The 17,105-nt window shown below is 40.2% G+C and overlaps 3 protein-coding genes across 6 annotated transcripts in view; 2 read left to right on the top strand and 1 right to left on the bottom strand.

The window, feature by feature from the left end:
• The window catches only part of tbc1d15 (TBC1 domain family, member 15), a 30,350-nt gene extending 25,017 nt beyond the window's left edge, over positions 1-5,333 (top strand). For all 3 annotated transcript variants that reach the window (XM_060923790.1, XM_060923789.1, XM_060923791.1), the window contains 4 exons: positions 1,480-1,577; positions 1,962-2,078; positions 2,496-2,582; positions 2,790-5,333. In XM_060923790.1, the coding sequence (XP_060779773.1) occupies positions 1,480-1,577; positions 1,962-2,078; positions 2,496-2,582; positions 2,790-2,993 (506 nt within the window). In that variant the 3' untranslated portion in view covers positions 2,994-5,333. The remainder of the gene's footprint in view (positions 1-1,479; positions 1,578-1,961; positions 2,079-2,495; positions 2,583-2,789) is intronic.
• A 1,200-nt stretch (positions 5,334-6,533) lies between these two features.
• tph2 (tryptophan hydroxylase 2 (tryptophan 5-monooxygenase)) lies at positions 6,534-11,814 on the top strand. Of its 2 annotated transcripts, none has more exons than XM_060923794.1 (11): positions 6,534-6,824; positions 7,612-7,746; positions 7,880-8,063; positions 8,278-8,378; positions 8,480-8,547; positions 8,633-8,829; positions 10,438-10,573; positions 10,705-10,831; positions 11,234-11,329; positions 11,406-11,539; positions 11,640-11,814. In XM_060923794.1, the coding sequence occupies exons 1-11, from the start codon at positions 6,534-6,536 to the stop codon at positions 11,812-11,814; spliced, it is 1,644 nt and encodes a 547-aa protein (XP_060779777.1). The 2 variants fall into 2 exon arrangements, with proteins under 2 accessions (XP_060779777.1, XP_060779776.1); XM_060923793.1 differs by having other exon boundaries at positions 8,239-8,378.
• A 1,422-nt stretch (positions 11,815-13,236) lies between these two features.
• si:ch211-218c6.8 (apoptosis facilitator Bcl-2-like protein 14) lies at positions 13,237-16,471 on the bottom strand. Its single transcript, XM_060923792.1, has 6 exons — positions 16,254-16,471; positions 15,812-16,034; positions 15,638-15,721; positions 15,472-15,536; positions 15,079-15,360; positions 13,237-13,671 (listed from the first exon to the last, which is right to left on the bottom strand). Exons 2-6 carry the CDS (start codon positions 16,005-16,007, stop codon positions 13,630-13,632), a joined length of 669 nt encoding a protein of 222 aa, XP_060779775.1. The 5' UTR covers positions 16,008-16,034; positions 16,254-16,471; the 3' UTR covers positions 13,237-13,629.
• Between the last annotated feature and the right edge of the window lie 634 nt (positions 16,472-17,105).

Raw genomic sequence — 17,105 nt, 5'->3', positions numbered from 1 at the left:
CCCAATTACCTCTCTGATATGTTGCAGTGGCCTAACCCAATCAGATCTACCAGATCGCAGCAGAAAAATTTACTGTTAAAACCTGTTGTTAAAACAAAGTGTGGTGAAGCAGCTTTTAGCTACTATGCAGTGCAGCTATGGAACCAACTGCCAGAGGGCATCAGAAATGCTCCTGCTGTTGGCAGCTTCAAATCTAGACTAAAGACCAAGCTGTTTTCAGATGCTTTCTGTTAAATTATTAATATTGCCATCTCTACATGTTTTAAACTCTTTACAGTCTCTCCATGTTTTAAATTTTACTTTTATTCTATTTTATTTTATTTCTACTATTGTTTAATTCTTATTAATTTTCTTCCCCATTTATTTTATGTAATTTTATTTTCTATTGTTTACTGTTTTGCTTTTACTTCTGTAAAGCACATTGAACTGCCAGTGTGTATGAAATGTGCTATATAAATAAACTTGCCTTGCCTTCCTGGGTGGACAGCTCTGCCCATTACCTGAATGAGTGACAGCTCTGGCTGCCACTTACAAAAACATTTTATGCTCCTCTGGAGCTCTGCTTTTCAGCAGTGCCTATATAATTATATATTAACCTGCTGATCTCCTGGAATTTTCACCCATAAGTCTGTAGAGTTTACACAGAATGGTGAGAAAACCATCAAGTGACCATTCTGTGATGTGAATGGAGGAAATGTCTGATTGGTTTGAGCTGCCAGGGAGAATATAGTACCTCAGTTACTCTTTACAACTGTAGGAAGCATAAAAGCATCTCTGCATGCACACATCAAACCTTGAGGTAGCTGGGCTACAACAGCAGAAGATCACATCAAGGTCCAGTCCTGTCAGCCAAGAATAGGAGTCTGAGGTGGCACAGACTTCTGCAAACTGGACAGTTGAGGGGGGGAAACCTGATCATTTTTCTGGTCTTCAGCTGTCTGTTTCAGTGAGTCTGTGCCCATGATGGCCTCAGATTCCTGTCCTTGGTTGACAGGAGTGGAACCTGATGTGGTCGTATTCCGTTATAGCACCTTCACCTGAAGGTTTAATATGTTGTGTGTTCTGAGATGCTTTTCAACTCCCCACAGTTGTAAATGTTTGCGTTACTGTTGACTTCCTACCAGCTTAAACCAGTGTGGTCGTTCTCCTCTGATCCTTCATCAACAAGGTGTTTCAGCCAATTCCCAGGAAATTGGCAGTATCTGAAATACTCAAACCAGCCCTTCTGGCACCAACAATTATGCCATACTTAAAATCATAATGATCATTCCCCCCCCCCATTCTGATAGTTGATTTGTGAATGTTAACTGAAGCTCTTGACTGGTAGATTTGCATGGTTTTTATGCATTGTGCTGCTGCCACGTTTGGCTGATTTTAGAGAACTGTGTGAATGTATGGGTGTTCCTAATAAAGTGGTCAGGGGGTGTATGTGAAGTCTCTTGCATTAACTTCAGGTTTTTTTTTTTTTCCTTTCGACAGAGGCTCAGGATTCTGGGTATCTGTATTTCTGTTTTCGGTGGTTACTGATCCGCTTCAAGAGGGAACTCTACTTTCAGGATGTGCTTCGCCTCTGGGAGGTCTGCTGCATCAATCCATATAAGCAATGCACTGGGTCACATTTACAATAATATATTTTAGGATGCATTACTTTAATTTTATAGATGTTTCTACTCCTTTATAAATGTCCTGTGAAATTTTCACTTGGGAATGACTTGTGTTAATTGGTAATGCTCGAACAAAATTTTAAAAATCATTTGGAATTGGCATTAAACTGACCAGTGTAATCTTTCAGTGATGGAAAACAAGTTTACAAGTTGACAGATTTGACATTTCCAAATGTGCATTGCATTCTATTTTTGTCCTAAATGTTGGATGGACAGTTTAGATTTTATTGCCCCAGGTTTATATACTTGTGCTACTGATTCTGGGTTATTTTTCTTAAATTTAATTTTTTTGGTCAGGTGATGTGGACAGGCCTCCCGTGCCAGAATTTTCACCTTCTGGTATGCTGTGCCATTTTGGATTCAGAAAAACAGAAAATAATGGACAGACATTATGGATTTAATGAAATACTCAAGGTAAGCTGACGAATACTTGCAGATGTTTGGCATGTCTTGCAAAAACAATAAGGGGGGGGAAACCCATATGATTTTGATTTTATTGAATTTAAGTACTAACGTGAAAGTGTTCCAGTGGTTTGTTTATATACAATAGCACTGTTAAATTCGCAAAGGTTTTGATTAATTTTCTATAATGGAGCACCCCTGACAAGAGTGGCAGCTGTAATTTAAATCACAGATATATAATGATGTATTGGTTCAGTTTATATAGTAACGATGAAACCAGGACTTGTATGGTGGACTCTTCAAATAATAAGAGGAATAATAATGTACCATTATTGGAAAATAATCAACGTTCTTCTATTTCTTACTCATGTGTGGGGTTTTGTGGAATGTTGCATTGTGTAATGTTTTTCCTTTCCTGAATTTAAACAGCACATAAATGAACTCTCCATGAAACTGGACATTGAGGAAATCCTTATTAAATCAGAGGCTATATACATGCAGTTAAAAAATTGCAAGGTATGTTTAAAAGCAAACAGTAGAAGATAGACGACTGGTCTCGATTCACAGGCTTAATGTCTCTGGAATTTAACACTGGTGTAAACAAGTATATAACTGTTATATAGCTGTTTCCATGTAATGGAGGCCCTTTTTTTGTTACTTGTACACCTGCTGTATTGAGGGTCTTGTTCACTGAACTTTTTTTTTTTCCCTTCTCATGTTTAGGATTTGCCCCATTCAGTGAGTGAGATTCTGGGCTTAAACACAGTCACAGAGAGCTCTACCTTAGAAACCAGTGAATACAGTGTGCTTGAATCACCTCAGACCTCACCAAGATCTGCACACAAACAAGACCAGGCCTATTCCAATGGCCATGGACTCTTACAAGAAACACCACACAACACATGTAAAGTTGGATTTATTTCATAGGACATGTCATAGGTTTTCTTAGCACCTGTATATCAGTAAGATAAACCGTGTTTTGGTATCATGTAGATATTTGCTACCAGATATTACATAGAAAAGAATATGTATGAATGTAAAATTGGGATCTAATGTGATCTTAAAGCTATTATTTTTGTAATTTTCTTGTACCATATTGTCTTTCATGGAAATAACCATTCCTTCTCACTGTATAAAGTTTTCAAAATGTAAAGATGGAGTTTCCATTGTTGATTTTAAATGCTGATTTATTCCCCCCATTTTCTTTTCTTGAATCATGCAATTAAATGAATTAAAATCTGGTCGCCTCATGGTGGTGGCTTTGGGGTTGTTGTTTTTAAAAAAAAAAAAAAAACAACCAGATAAAAGTAAGATTAATGTAACCTAGGAATGGGGTGTTACCATTTTTCATTTCATATGAATTACCTGGTACATGCTTTATTTGGGCAGTACGGTGGTGTAATGGTTAGCATGGTCGCCTCACAGCAAGAAGGTTCGGGGTTCAAACCCAGCGGCCGGCGAGGGCCTTTCTGTGTGGAGTTTGCATGTTCTCCCTGTGTCTGCGTGGGTTTCCTCGGGGTGCTCCGGTTTCCTCCATGGTCTAAAGGCATGCGGTTAGGTTAATATGGGATGGCCTTGGGCTGAGGTGCCCTTGAGCGAGGCACCTAACTCCCAACTGTTCCCCGGGCGCTGTTAGCATGACTGCTCATTGCTCGTGTGTGTGTGTTCACTGCTTCAGATAGGTTAAATGCAGAGAGGAAATTTCACAAGTGTGTGTGATGAATAAAGTTGTGCTTTCTTTTTTTTTTTTGCTTTATTAAAATATCAAGTAAACCATTTGTAATGATGCAGATCTGTGGGATGACCTGAAATACTGAGGCAAGAAATGATGTTAACACTGACTTTTTTTTATCTTCTTGCTTGTGTTTCAGCTTTACTAATTTCACTCATATTCTCTCTCTCTCTCACACACACACACCCCTACGGTATGTGTTTTGGTCGGGAGAGATCCCCTGTCTTCGCTCTCTCCCTCCTTTTCTATCCTTCATTGCAAAACACACGTTAATTTACAACAGGTGTACTGACTTTGCCACTCACCTTCCCTGGTCCCGCCCTCCATTCACAACCCGCCGCTTGGCCACGTCTCCGCTGCCATAACATGCTATCTGTATGCTTGCACATCCAGTACAGAAATGGTGGCATCCTTCATGAAAATTAATTGATAAAGTATGACATGTAAGAAGTGATATTTGAGTTCAGTCATACAGGAGTACTGTATAATTTATTTTAAAAAGTGTAAAGTTTAAAAAAAAAACACTGGTGTTCTCTTTGAGTCTATACCTGTAATGTTTACTAAAGTTGGAAACACCCATTGAGTGATCCTGACTCAATTCTCCAAGCAGAACCCATTTATAGTGTTAGATTTGTGTATGTGGACATTTCCCTCTTCAATTCAGACCACAGGTTCTCAGTGGTGTTCAAACCCAGACAGCCAGATGATTATTTGCAAAATACAAATTTTTTGTTTAGTTAACAATGTCTATGTTTTATTGGAAATATGATTCTCATGGGCGGCACGGTGGTGTAGTGGTTAGCGCTGTCGCCTCACAGCAAGAAGGTCCGGGTTCGAGCCCCGTGGCTGGCGAGGGCCTTTCTGTGCGGAGTTTGCATGTTCTCCCCGTGTCCGCGTGGGTTTCCTCCGGGTGCTCCGGTTTCGCCCGTAGTCAGCTGGGATAGGCTCCAGCTTGCCTGCGACCCTGTAGAACAGGATAAAGCGGCTAGAGATGATGAGATAATTCTCATTATTTTGCTGAAAGCTTTATCTATGGATGAGTCTGAAGATAAAGCAGACGCAGCTGGGATTTAGACTGAAAAGTCCTGGTCCTGAACAAATCAACAATCACATTTTGTGTTGACCGGTCTTTGGTTCTACTCATGATAATACATAAGGGGTTTGATGTGTGGAACCTCCTATTTATACCTCAGGGGAACAGGGCATGTTTAAAGGCAATAACAGGTGTTCCTGAACTTTGCACTGGCTCTCTGTCCAATACAGGATCCAGTTTAAAGTTTTAAAAGCTTGATGAATTTTATAAGCTTAACCATGTTTTATATTATCTTAATGGTACAGCACTTTGTACAAATTTTATTCTTTTAAATGTGCTTTATAATTTCTTACTTGGTTAGTTACTAAGTTACTGGGCTATAATAATTCTTTTACATTTATTTAAAATATTTTGGGGAGCCAAAACCACTTTAGCACATACACCGTGTGTATGAACAATGACTATGATTTTGTTTCTTATAATAAAGATAAATTCTCTTACAGTTTGAGTGAAAATTGGGAACTAATGTGTGTAGTGTTTATTTTATGGTGTTTGGGGTGGGTGGGTTTTTTTTAAATACACAATAATTTTGGCTCATTTTTATGAAGAGTGCCATTAATTCTGGAGAATTATGTACATAAATTGTCATGTGACACAATGAAACACATCACAAGGTATGCACAAGATGTTCTACTTGAGATAATACTCTTGGCTGTGCATTTTGAATTCAAAATACAAATAGCAATCCATGTGGCATTTTGCTTCTTTATTAGACTTTCGGTTGCGTTTTTTTGAGTCTGTGACATTTCAGGATGTGATGGGGAGGAGTGGGTGGAAAATCTTGACAGAGAACTGAGGTATCTTTTATCAGCTCATAACAGAACCAAATGTTCAAAACAAAGACACCCAGGATTGCCTTCCAGCTCCCCAGCTCTTTCATTTCCTGTTAAACAGGAAATTGCCTCAGGCGACTGATAGCCTTTCCTTAGAGCTGTAATTTTATCTCACCTTCAGCTCACTTTCATTAAAGAAGTGGCTGGATTATGTGCTGTTGCAAACACTACTCATTCAATGTGGACTACAAACAATGTGCATCCCCCCCCCCCCCCCCACACACACACACACACAGGATGACTAAGTGTGCTTTTCACTACTGTTTATTTTATTAATTCACAAAATGGATATTAAAGCCTGTAGGAAACTTTATGTTGCTTCAGTTCCTTAATTTTCCCTTACTATAAATATCGCATCCTCTGTAGAATGTTATAGCATCTATTTTGTTTTTTTCCTGTTTTATTTAACACAGATATACTTAAATTTTAAATTATATTACAATTAATGGGACAGCTAATATAATTGTTCATTTTTTTGCATTTTGTATTTTAATGTTTCAAAGTCTTTGTGGATTGATTGATTGATTGGTTGATTGTTCTTGAGATAGATCAAAATAAACTGATCTGTGCAGAGCTTTGGTCTACGTCAGATCTTGAGTAGATTAACACTGGTGTTACATGATCAGTAAGATATTGACGTAACATAACTTTTTTTAAATGAACAATACATCAGCCTCCCAGAAACCAATATACGCAAGACAGCAGGAGAGAGAAGTCCTTATCAGCATCTTTCGTCACGCTATATAAACAGGGCTCTGACAGTGCTTGGGAAGGTGGAGCGCAGGGTAGAGCAGCGCACTCAGCTTTCAATGGCTTCACAGGTACAAAAGAAGAAGGGATCCGAAGGAGTCCCTGTGCATTCTGAAGTGCAAGGCAAATCCAAACCTCAAGAAACGATGTCTTCGCTGTCTGATCCCCAGAATCAGAAAAAGGGTCCAGAGATCCCCAAGTCACCGGTGGGATTACTGAGGAAGAGAGGTAAGGAAGCAATCCCAAAGATGCAACCGTCAATGATGATGTTCTCCAGCAAGTACTGGGCACGTCGTGGATTATCTCTGGATTCAGCTATGCTTGATCAGCAGCACCTAGGAAATAATATGGTAAGTATAAGACTAATGATAGACTCAGCAGACACTGGAAGCTGTAATTGCTCAGGCTACAGTTTGTACAAGTATCTACAAGGTTTTGTGTGTAGTACTGCCTGATATTGAAATTGTGGATGGTAAACTTGAATTTTATGGCCTATTAATTAAAAGTATGATCTAAATCTTTTCAGAAGTCGGACAACACAAACTTCGAACAACATCTGAAGCATCATCTGTCAAATTTCTGTCCAAATAAATACTGTAAAAAATTGAATAGCCTTCACTTTGGTTAGCACTCAAAAACTTTGGGCCAGTGAATCTCATCTCATCTCATTATCTCTAGCCGCTTTATCCTTCTACAGGGTCGCAGGCAAGCTGGAGCCTATCCCAGCTGACTACGGGCGAAAGGCGGGGTACACCCTGGACAAGTCGCCAGGTCATCACAGGGCTGACACATAGACACAGACAACCATTCACACTCACACCTACGGTCAATTTAGAGTCACCAGTTAACCTAACCTGCATGTCTTTGGACTGTGGGGGAAACCGGAGCACCCGGAGGAAACCCACGCGGACACGGGGAGAACATGCAAACTCCACACAGAAAGGCCCTCGCCGGCCCCGGGGCTCGAACCCAGGACCTTCTTGCTGTGAGGCGACAGCGCTAACCACTACACCACCGTGCCGCCGGCCAGTGAATAAAATAATCAAAACAGATCATGACTTGAACACTTTTTACACCTAATTTTATATACTCAATAAAATATTAATAATTTTTTGGTTTTCCAACACTTTTATGCAGCTTCGTAGGACATCCTTTAGTCGCATAGATGAGAAACCAGACACAGACTCAGCTTACGAAAGCAGCAAAACAGCAGTGATTTTCTCTCTGAAGAACGAGGTGGGATGTCTGCTGAAGGCTCTTCGGCTCTTTCAGGTTAGCAACCACTTCAGCTGGTGAATGAGAAATAAAAATAGAAATGTGTCAAAGAAGTTAATCAAAGTAATACAAGTGAAACATTTCCATATGGTTTTACTTCTCATGTGAACACATTCTGTGGGTTCTGTAGGAGAAGCATGTCAATTTGGCCCACATTGAATCACGCAAATCAAAGCGAGTTACTACAGAGGTGGAGATATATGCAGAGTGTAACTGCACGAAAAAGGAATTCAACGAGCTGGTGCAGCACCTTAAAGACCATGTCAACATTATCTCATATAACACACCTCAAAACGTGTGGTCTGTAGAATCTGGTGAGTCTGTTACATGCAGCAAGTATTTATTTGAGGTAAAAATACAAAGATCCAAGAAATACAAGACTGTGTTATTCATTCACCCTTAACTGGCAGTGAGTAGAGAAAATTTGACATGGCTACAATGCATATTCATAGTGATAGTGCTGCTGCTTCTCCTGGTTCTTTATTTTAGACTATTTGGACTGTGTGTGTGTTTTGGGTGGCTTGCCAGATGTAGAAGGAGTCCCTTGGTTTCCTCAGAAGATCTCTGAATTGGACCAGTGCTCCCACCGAGTGCTCATGTATGGCTCAGAGCTGGATGCTGATCATCCGGTAAGTGAACTGAGTTTAAGACATGTATGAAAGAAGTCATGTTTTGATTCAATAACGAAGCCCTTTTAATAAAAAACAAATCTATTTGATGTATTTTTCAGGGATTTAAAGACAACATCTATAGGCAGAGGAGGAAGTACTTTGTCGAAGTTGCAATGAACTACAAATTGTGAGTAACTGTTAGTAAAAGTTCTCAAACTGGTTCATATATAATTTACATGAATATGAATGTTTTCTGTGAATTCATTTTACAGTGGCCAGCCTATTCCACGCATTGAGTACACACTAGAGGAGGTGAAGACTTGGGGAGTGGTATTTCGGGAGCTCACTAAACTTTATCCCACCCATGCCTGCCGCGAGTACATGAAAAACTTCCCATTGCTCACAAAACATTGTGGATACCGTGAGGACAATATACCCCAGTTGGAGGATGTCTCTATCTTCCTAAGAGGTAAATAGAGTCATGCCTATAATTTCCCCTGATTTGTGTCATTTTTAGGTTTTGATCTGTCTGTACTGAAAGAATTGACAAAGTATGATCTAGGAATGTAGATCTTTGCCACCTAGAAGATCCTGCCCCACCGATAGGTCCGGGAGCAAACAGTCGCTGACACAAATACAGCTGTTCAGAGATGTTTCTCAGCTTATTGCAGGACAAACATGAGTATATATTCACATTCAAGAGTGTAGCTATGTGATTGGATGATGATGATGATGATGATAATTTAATTGACGAAGCTAAGTTATCTATGTATAACGTAAATGGGTGATGAAGCATTAGATATCACTGGTTTAGACTACACTACTGTATGAAAGAAGAGCAATATTATGTACCATTACATCACCCATCAGGTTCATAGTCTTATGAAAAGAAGAAAGACATTACTGGTCAACATCACCTTCATTAAGCAGGGAGCAGAATGTGCGAGCGAAGATAAATCTCAAGGATTTTTAACTTAATCAAAAGAAGTAGCAATCAGGACTGCCTGTACTGTACCAGTTTCAAGAACAAGTAGCAATCAGACCAGCCTGTACCAGTCTTAGGCATGCCAGACAAATATTTTTATCAGTCATTATGCACAATGCTGGTTTATTTCTACAGCTTAGTTTTTGAGGTTAGCTTATTGGATCAGGTAGTTGGGCTGATGTGACCCAAATTGGGTTGATAATTGGAAACTGGGTTAGGGATTCAGACCCCCCAAAAGGCATGTTATGTCAAGATGAATTTTGTGGAATTTTCCATTGTGCCTTCACAGCAGCAGCTAGAAAAAAATTGAAGTAAAATTAAAATGTGTTGCCACTGCAAGAAATGTAATTTTGTTCACATTTAAGTTAACAAATAATTTAGCTGAACCTTTCATCTTTAGATTTCTGTAGACACTATGTAGGCTATAATGTTTTTAACACATAATTTAGCTTGATAGCTAGTGTTAGCTTACTGACAGAAACTATGCTAGCTAACATTATTTGAGAGGAAAAGTTGGCATGTAATGAATTAATATTAAGTTTTGGGTTGCAACATAATTTTCATAATACTTTTACTTACTTCTAGCTAGTAAAAAAAAGAGCTTGCATTTTTTTCCTATAATGTTATCTTGGATTATCAGCTAGCACTGGAGTCAAGTTAATTCTAAATCCTGCATTTGATATTCACTCATTCACTCTTTTTTCAAATTATACACATGTATAACATTATCATGTTGTAGTTGAGAGAGGCTGCTTTCATACTAGACGTTTTGTAGAGCAAAAACGTCACCTGAAAGATTATTTTGTGCTGATGAGAAAAACAAAGTTGCTTATGCAAAGCACACACTGTAACCTACCAACATGGGTGTCTACAGCTCAGCAATGTAGTCATTTTACACTCAAGTTGGGTTAGAACTCAACCTAATGTCCTGGGTTAGTCCATATTAGACCCAATGCTGAGATTCCAAATTGAGACAAATTGGGTTATTTTTAACCCACCTATTTTTAAAGTGTATCTTCTCCTTGTGATGGACGTTATGGAAAGCAGGGTGATATTTTATCAATTACAGATATTTGGTCTTGCTATTTGTAGAGAGGTCAGGGTTCACAGTGCGACCTGTGGCAGGTTATCTGTCACCTAGAGACTTCCTGGCTGGTCTGGCATATCGAGTGTTTAACTGCACTCAGTATGTACGCCACAGCACTGACCCACTCTACACACCAGAGCCGTGAGTACTGCCTTGTCACTTGGTTGTCTCCCATGTCATACATTACATTGTACATCTAAATGCATCAGCAGCTGCTTTATTTCAGTACAAAATTTTTAACTCCTAATGATGTCATTAACATTAATTCTCAGAGACACTTGCCATGAGCTCCTAGGTCATGTCCCACTCTTAGCGGATCCCAAGTTTGCTCAATTCTCACAGGAAATTGGCCTCGCCTCTCTTGGAGCTTCAGATGAAGATGTGCAGAAGTTGGCTACAGTAAGTGGGACTGAAACCAACTTTCATTTCACAGTGTAGGTGTGTCTTTAAATGTCACACTGCCAAGTTGATTGACAGGATCTCTGTATAATGCAAGGTTTATACCAGCACAAGAAGGTCACAGGGACTGGTGGTGGTATTTAACCATCATTTCACTTTCATATCTGACCTATGGTGGCACATTTGCATTGAACTGAATTGAATTGGCAGGGCTTTATTCAGAGTGTGGGAAGTTTAGCTTGGAATATTAAAGTACAGCGAGTAAGAAACTCTCTTCTTCAGCATTATGTTATGCTGTAACAGGTTCATATTAGCAATACATTCTTCTCATGTATAATTTATTGTGGTGTTACATGTGCATATAAATACAAAATACATATTATTTTAAAATCTTTTTATTAGTGCTATTTCTTCACCATTGAGTTTGGCCTGTGCAAACAAGATGGTCAGTTGAGAGCTTATGGAGCAGGACTGCTTTCATCAATTGGAGAGCTAAGGGTACAGACCTTTCTTTATTTTTACAATACAATGAGATAGGAAGGACTTTACTTAACTTGCCTCCATGAATTCATAGCATGCATTGTCAGACAAAGCTGTAGTGAAGCAGTTTGATCCCAAAACCACATGCTACCAGGAGTGCCTCATCACAACTTTCCAAGATGCTTACTTTGTCTCAGAGAGTTTCGAGGAGGCCAAAGAAAAGATGAGGTAAAGTCATTCATGAAACATCTAATTTACAAGTTCATACAGTTATTAGGAGATGTAATGAATTAGGAAGTATCAACTGTTTTTTCTATCCTCTCCACAGGGAATTTGCCAAAACAATCAAGAGGCCCTTCTCTGTCTACTATAACCCATACACCCAGAGCATTGACCTCCTGAAGGACACCAGGAGCATTGAGAATGTGGTGCAGGACCTCCGCAGTGATCTTACCACAGTCTGTGATGCACTGGGGAAAATGAACAAGTACCTTGGCATCTAGGACACAAATTTGTTTTAGCCATACTTTTTCTGCTTTGAGCAAAAAAAAAAAAAAAACAACAACAACCAAAAACTGCAATTAGATTACTTAGTGGCTAATGGTGTTCTTTAACGTATATCCTGAATCTAAAGTCAAGCAGAGCTTGGTCTTCCTGTCTGGTGTCTTCATGTATTTGCCAGCTTTCATAGTCAGTTTATTTATTACAGAGGCAGCAGGATGCATCCGTTTGTGGTTGCTGATTGTAATTTGCTAATCATAGTATTCTGTAATCCAATTGCCCAAGTTCCTGACTAGGTCCAACTTCATTATGAGAGCAAGCAGGAAGTTTGAGATGGATGATTCCAGATGCTAAGGCAGAAATATACCCCACTTTGTTCGAGTCAATTAGGAGCACAGTCTGCTTCACAGACCCTCGAACAGTCTAAAGTCATATCATGAATGATATGCAATGAACACTGGTACATTATCATTGAATTATATGGAACTGTTTTGTTGCTTTAGACTAAAGAAAATCACTGGGCAATGAAAATAATCTATCCAATATATTAACATAAAGAGTCTAGTATTAGATGTGTTACCTCTCTATGCCTCCATGTAAGCCTGAGAGTTGAGATAATCATACATCGATGTGTATTTTATTTGCATATTAATTTGCAGCACTCAGGCTAAAACGAATGTCAACAGTATTGTGCCTCAAATCTAAAAAATATACAATCTGTATAGAATATTCATGGATGAAATTGCTAAAAATGTTGGAGTGAATACTACAATCCCCATGTCTGGATAGTGCTTAGTAGTACTGGTTATATTTGCAGCTGATAAAGTAAATGTATCAGGTGCTTGTTTAATAAAGTATATATTTTATGTTCTTTAGTTGTTGGTCTTAGTTTTGTATTCTTTTTTTTTAATCTTTGAATATATTCCTAACAACTTTGGCAGTTCCCGATTGTCAAAGTGTTGGAGAATACAAAACTAATGTAATTAAAGTTAAGACAGATATTATGAAAGACATGGATTCTCTCTGGTTTTTTTTTTTGCATCCCACTTTGCAAAAACATGCTGGTATATAGATTGCTGACTTTATATTGCCCCTAGGTGTAAACAAATATGCGAATGTGCATGGTGCCCTGTGCTGGACTTTCTTCCCATCCAGGGTGTATTCCTGCTTCATGCCACAATGGCCCCGACCAGGATAAACACTTGCTAAAGATGAATATTATGCATATGATATGATGCATGAGTAATTATTTCATACATACAAACAAGGGGCGGCACGGTGGTGTAGTGGTTAGCGCTGTCGCCTCACAGCAAGAAGGTCCTGGGTTCGAGCCCCGGGGCCGGCGAGGGCCTTTCTGTGTGGAGTTTGCATGTTCTCCCCGTGTCCGCGTGGGTTTCCTCCGGGTGCTCTGGTTTCCCCCACAGTCCAAAGACATGCAGGTTAGGTTAACTGGTGACTCTAAATTGACCGTAGGTGTGAATGTGAGTGTGAATGGTTGTCTGTGTCTATGTGTCGGCCCTGTGATGACCTGGCGACTTGTTGAGGGTGTACCCTGCCTTTCGCCCGTAGTCAGCTGGGATAGGCTCCAGCTTGCCTGCGACCCTGTAGAAGGATAAAGCAGCTAGAGATGATGAGATGAGATGAGATGAGACATACAAACAAAAGTAAGGCAAACCATTCTTATATTTCTGTGAAATTCAAAGGTTGTCAGAAAAACCCCCAGGGATCTTTCATTTGGATATCACAAAGTTGTTTATTCAGGGGATGGGTGTGGGCGAACTGATACTTCTTTGTTGGAAAAAGGAGCCAGTGTCTTTTCACTGCACCTCATCATCATCATGAATTTTAAAAGCATTCTCCTGTAGTGGGAATGGAAAGAGACTGATTTGCAATACCATTCATAATTATATAGTGTAACAACATTCCAATGATGCACTGAAATTATGTACTATATTTAATCGGATTTCTGTGCTCTATATCATAACTCTAATGCCGCTTTTCCACTACAAACGCGGCTGAGCCGTGCCGTGCCGAGTCGAGCTGAGTCGAGCTGAGTGGGGCTGTTGGAGTTGCATTTCGACTACAACCGCGCTGAACCGTGCTGGCTGGAAGTGGGTGGACACATTGGGTGGAGTTAGCGAAAGTGGGTGGACGTCACGTGATGTCGTTAAGCAGCGCAAACAGTGACATCAGTGACAGTGGCGGAACAAGTCAGAGCCGGGCCGGGGGCAGGGCAAATGACCGGGCCCTTTATTAAAGCTTATCATAACATCATTTTAGGCTACAAAATGTCCGCAACTGCGGTGTTTACCAATTTCAACACTACCGGGTGCAACTATGTTATTTAGTACATCAAGTCCTTCAAACGAACATGTAACTCAGAAACAAAAAACATTAGGATACTGTACATGGCTCATAATAAAACATCAATAGCCTATACTGCGCACATTATTTGAAGGGCATACGAATGAGCGCTCAGAGGTTGCAACGGTGACAGGAAGATTCAGAAATAAAAGGAGGGCGGTGCAAACCTCACTGAATGCACTGTGTTTACCAATTTCAACACTACGGGGTGCAACTATGTTATTTTGTACATTAAGTCCTTCAAACGAACATGTAACTCAGAAACAAAAAAACATTAGGCGACATACTGTACATGGCTCATAATAAAACATCAATAGCCTACTGCGCGCATTATTTGAAGGGCATACGACGAGCCTTGCGCTCCGCGAACTCGTGCACGATGCTCTGTATGTCACTGATTCAGTGATCTTTTAAGCGGTAGTCTCACGACCCGGAGAGTAAACAATAAACATGGAGGACATGGAGTCGTTAGTGTTGCTGGTCTTGGTGCTGTGGCTTGTTGTCACCGACAACGCGGACAGATACTGGCAAGAGCGTATAGATGAGGCGAGGCGCATAAGGCTTCAGAAATTCTCGTAATTCGTAATTATTCTTCTTCCGGGTTTGCGGTGTTTACAGATCCCAGCGCGCTCGCGGGGCGTGTGAGGACACTCCTCCTCACCAATCAGTGCACAGGGGAGTGTCTGCTCACGCCCCCAACCTCACTCGGCACGGCTTGGCTCGCTTCAGCCCCACTCCAAAACGGTGCGAGTTTTAGGGGCTAAGCAGGGCTGAAACGAGCTGAGTCGTGCTGGTTTTTGGTAGTCGAAACGCGAGCCGTGTCGGGCTGAAGCGAGCTGAAGTGAGCTGAAAAAGGGTAGTGGAAAAGGGCCATAAGTTACTATGCATGATTCAGCCCTTACCCAGCCACCATGTTGCTGAATCCATGGTGCAAAATGTTGGTGCACATACTTGGCTCCAAATCCCATTGCTCTGTTCATAGGCTGCAGGTCCAAAGTACTCAGCCTGCTGGTCATCTCAAAGGTCCAAGCGATTTTTATTTTCTGATCAACCTCTTCTCTCTGCCTTTCTTCTGCCTTGCCTTGGGGCACTATGCTTTGAATGAAGGCTGAGGCCAGTTTTTCAAACAGGTTGTAGGAGAAGGAGCCTTGGAGATGTCTTAAAAGTTGTTCATCATTCTGAATCTAAGTCAAGAAAAAGTTAAAGAGTAGAACATTTTAATGTGCGGAGGATTTTTTATTACTACTTGAATTGTGTGTACTCTGCGCAGACTTTATTTTGCACCAGTTGCTGACCTTTTCGTTCACTTGGTCCCCATATTCTTTCAATAACTCTACAAGCCGCTGGATGACGCCTGATCCTAGAAGATAGGCATAAATAAAAGAACAGTCTATTTACATACAGTGTTACATACTCAGAAGTATGAAAACTATGAGAAGACCTGCAGTTAAACAAACCTACCACTGTCTGTTTCAACTTGATCCTGAGTAGGAGGTACACTGTCTACAATGTCAGTCAGCTTAGCAGCCACTTGATCAAATGCATCTGTTTGGTTAAGACAGAACATTAAAATAGGATTTAAGCAGAGATCATCTCAGATAAGCTTAGTAATCAGTGATTGGCCAGCTGCCTTACCAGTCTTTGCAGAAAACAGGACTGGATGGCCATCATTGATTTTAGCTGCCCTAAAGGGTTGTCTTGACTGCAGGGCTGGACCTGGACTGACGATTGTGTATTTGGACTTTGTGCTTGATCTTGACTTCCTTTTATGATAAATCTCCAGAAGCCGATACTCCATGAAGAACTGCTCATCAGCTGACATGGTCTCCATCTTGTTGACAGGAAACCCTGAAGTTCTCTAAAACATACATATATTTTCAAGGCTGCACAATTTAGACAGACAGTTTGAATTATTCAGCCTAAACTTTCTACAAGTGAATTCACAACCATCACGACATTTAAATGGTTCATTATGTTGAATATAAACATTTTTAACTAATTTGAAAGAAAAAAGTCCTGTGCCTTACAGCTGGAGTTTAAGCAGGTTTGTTTAAGAGACATTTTTTGAATTCTGTACCTCTCACTGTTGAACTTGAATATAGTTTCACTTTCACATTTGCTTCAGATAATTTTTCATCGCCTCCTTCACAACGACTCACACACAGGTGGAGAATAGCAGTGATATGGCGAACAGAGACAATAGAATAGAATAGAATAGAATAGAATGAAATTCAGCAGCTTGCAGTGCTAACAGGAGGAGAAATAGCCGCCGGTGAGCCGAAGTGGGCGGATACCAATGGGCGTGAACTCCGTCGACTGACTGATGATGTCACTGAGTTATAAATAAATATATTAGGGATGAAAAGTGCACTTTGGAGAAACTTTTTTTTTTGTACTGCTGCCACGCCAGAAAAAGAAAAACGGATCAGTATCCCGTTATAACGTGAAAAGTTTGTGATAACGAGATGATTTTCACGTTATAACAATATATTTTCACATATGACATACTTTTCTTGTAATAATAATATTATTACTATTTATATTGTTATGATGTGAAACGTTTCATGTTAAAACGTGATAACATGGTTATAACATGTAATGTTTCACGTTATAACAGAGTTGGTTTTGGGCGGAAGTAGAACTGAACCAAACCATGCAGCCTAAATGAACCAGATTGGGGCAACTTCCTGGTGAGCCGTGCAGCAAAGGCTCATTTTGATGACCTAAGGCAACATAAAGCGACAGGTCCGTTTTTCTTCCCCCACCCCCTACTTTTTTCAGTACGAGGCATTTTTCAAAACAAAACAATGCAACGACAGAAAATGGAAAAGCAACCACAATACTGTTTCTTTTAGTGCAGGGGTGTAGCTTGGGGTGGGGTGGGGTGGTCCTGGGGTGCCCATGACCTCCCCTTTGTCGGACCATACAT

The sequence above is a fragment of the Neoarius graeffei genome, chromosome 6 (assembly GCF_027579695.1).
Source record: "Neoarius graeffei isolate fNeoGra1 chromosome 6, fNeoGra1.pri, whole genome shotgun sequence".
Lineage (NCBI taxonomy): Eukaryota > Metazoa > Chordata > Actinopteri > Siluriformes > Ariidae > Neoarius > Neoarius graeffei.
The sequence above is the reverse complement of the archived record's forward strand: the minus strand, read 5'-3'. Positions and strand labels throughout refer to the sequence as shown.

Bases quoted from the DNA above. Each gene is read 5' to 3' on its own strand.
- tph2 (XM_060923793.1), top strand. From the start codon at position 6,534: ATGGCTTCACAGGTACAAAAGAAGAAGGGATCCGAAGGAGTCCCTGTG. The intron at 6,825-7,611 runs GTAAGTATAAGA...ACTTTTATGCAG, and splicing joins AGCACCTAGGAAATAATATG to CTTCGTAGGACATCCTTTAG. The intron at 10,832-11,233 runs GTAAGTGGGACT...TCTTTTTATTAG, and splicing joins ATGTGCAGAAGTTGGCTACA to TGCTATTTCTTCACCATTGA.
- si:ch211-218c6.8 (XM_060923792.1), bottom strand. From the start codon at position 16,007: ATGGAGACCATGTCAGCTGATGAGCAGTTCTTCATGGAGTATCGGCTT. The intron at 15,537-15,637 runs GTAGGTTTGTTT...CCTATCTTCTAG, and splicing joins TCAAGTTGAAACAGACAGTG to GATCAGGCGTCATCCAGCGG. The intron at 13,672-15,078 runs GTAAGGGCTGAA...TTCCCACTACAG, and splicing joins TTCAGCAACATGGTGGCTGG to GAGAATGCTTTTAAAATTCA.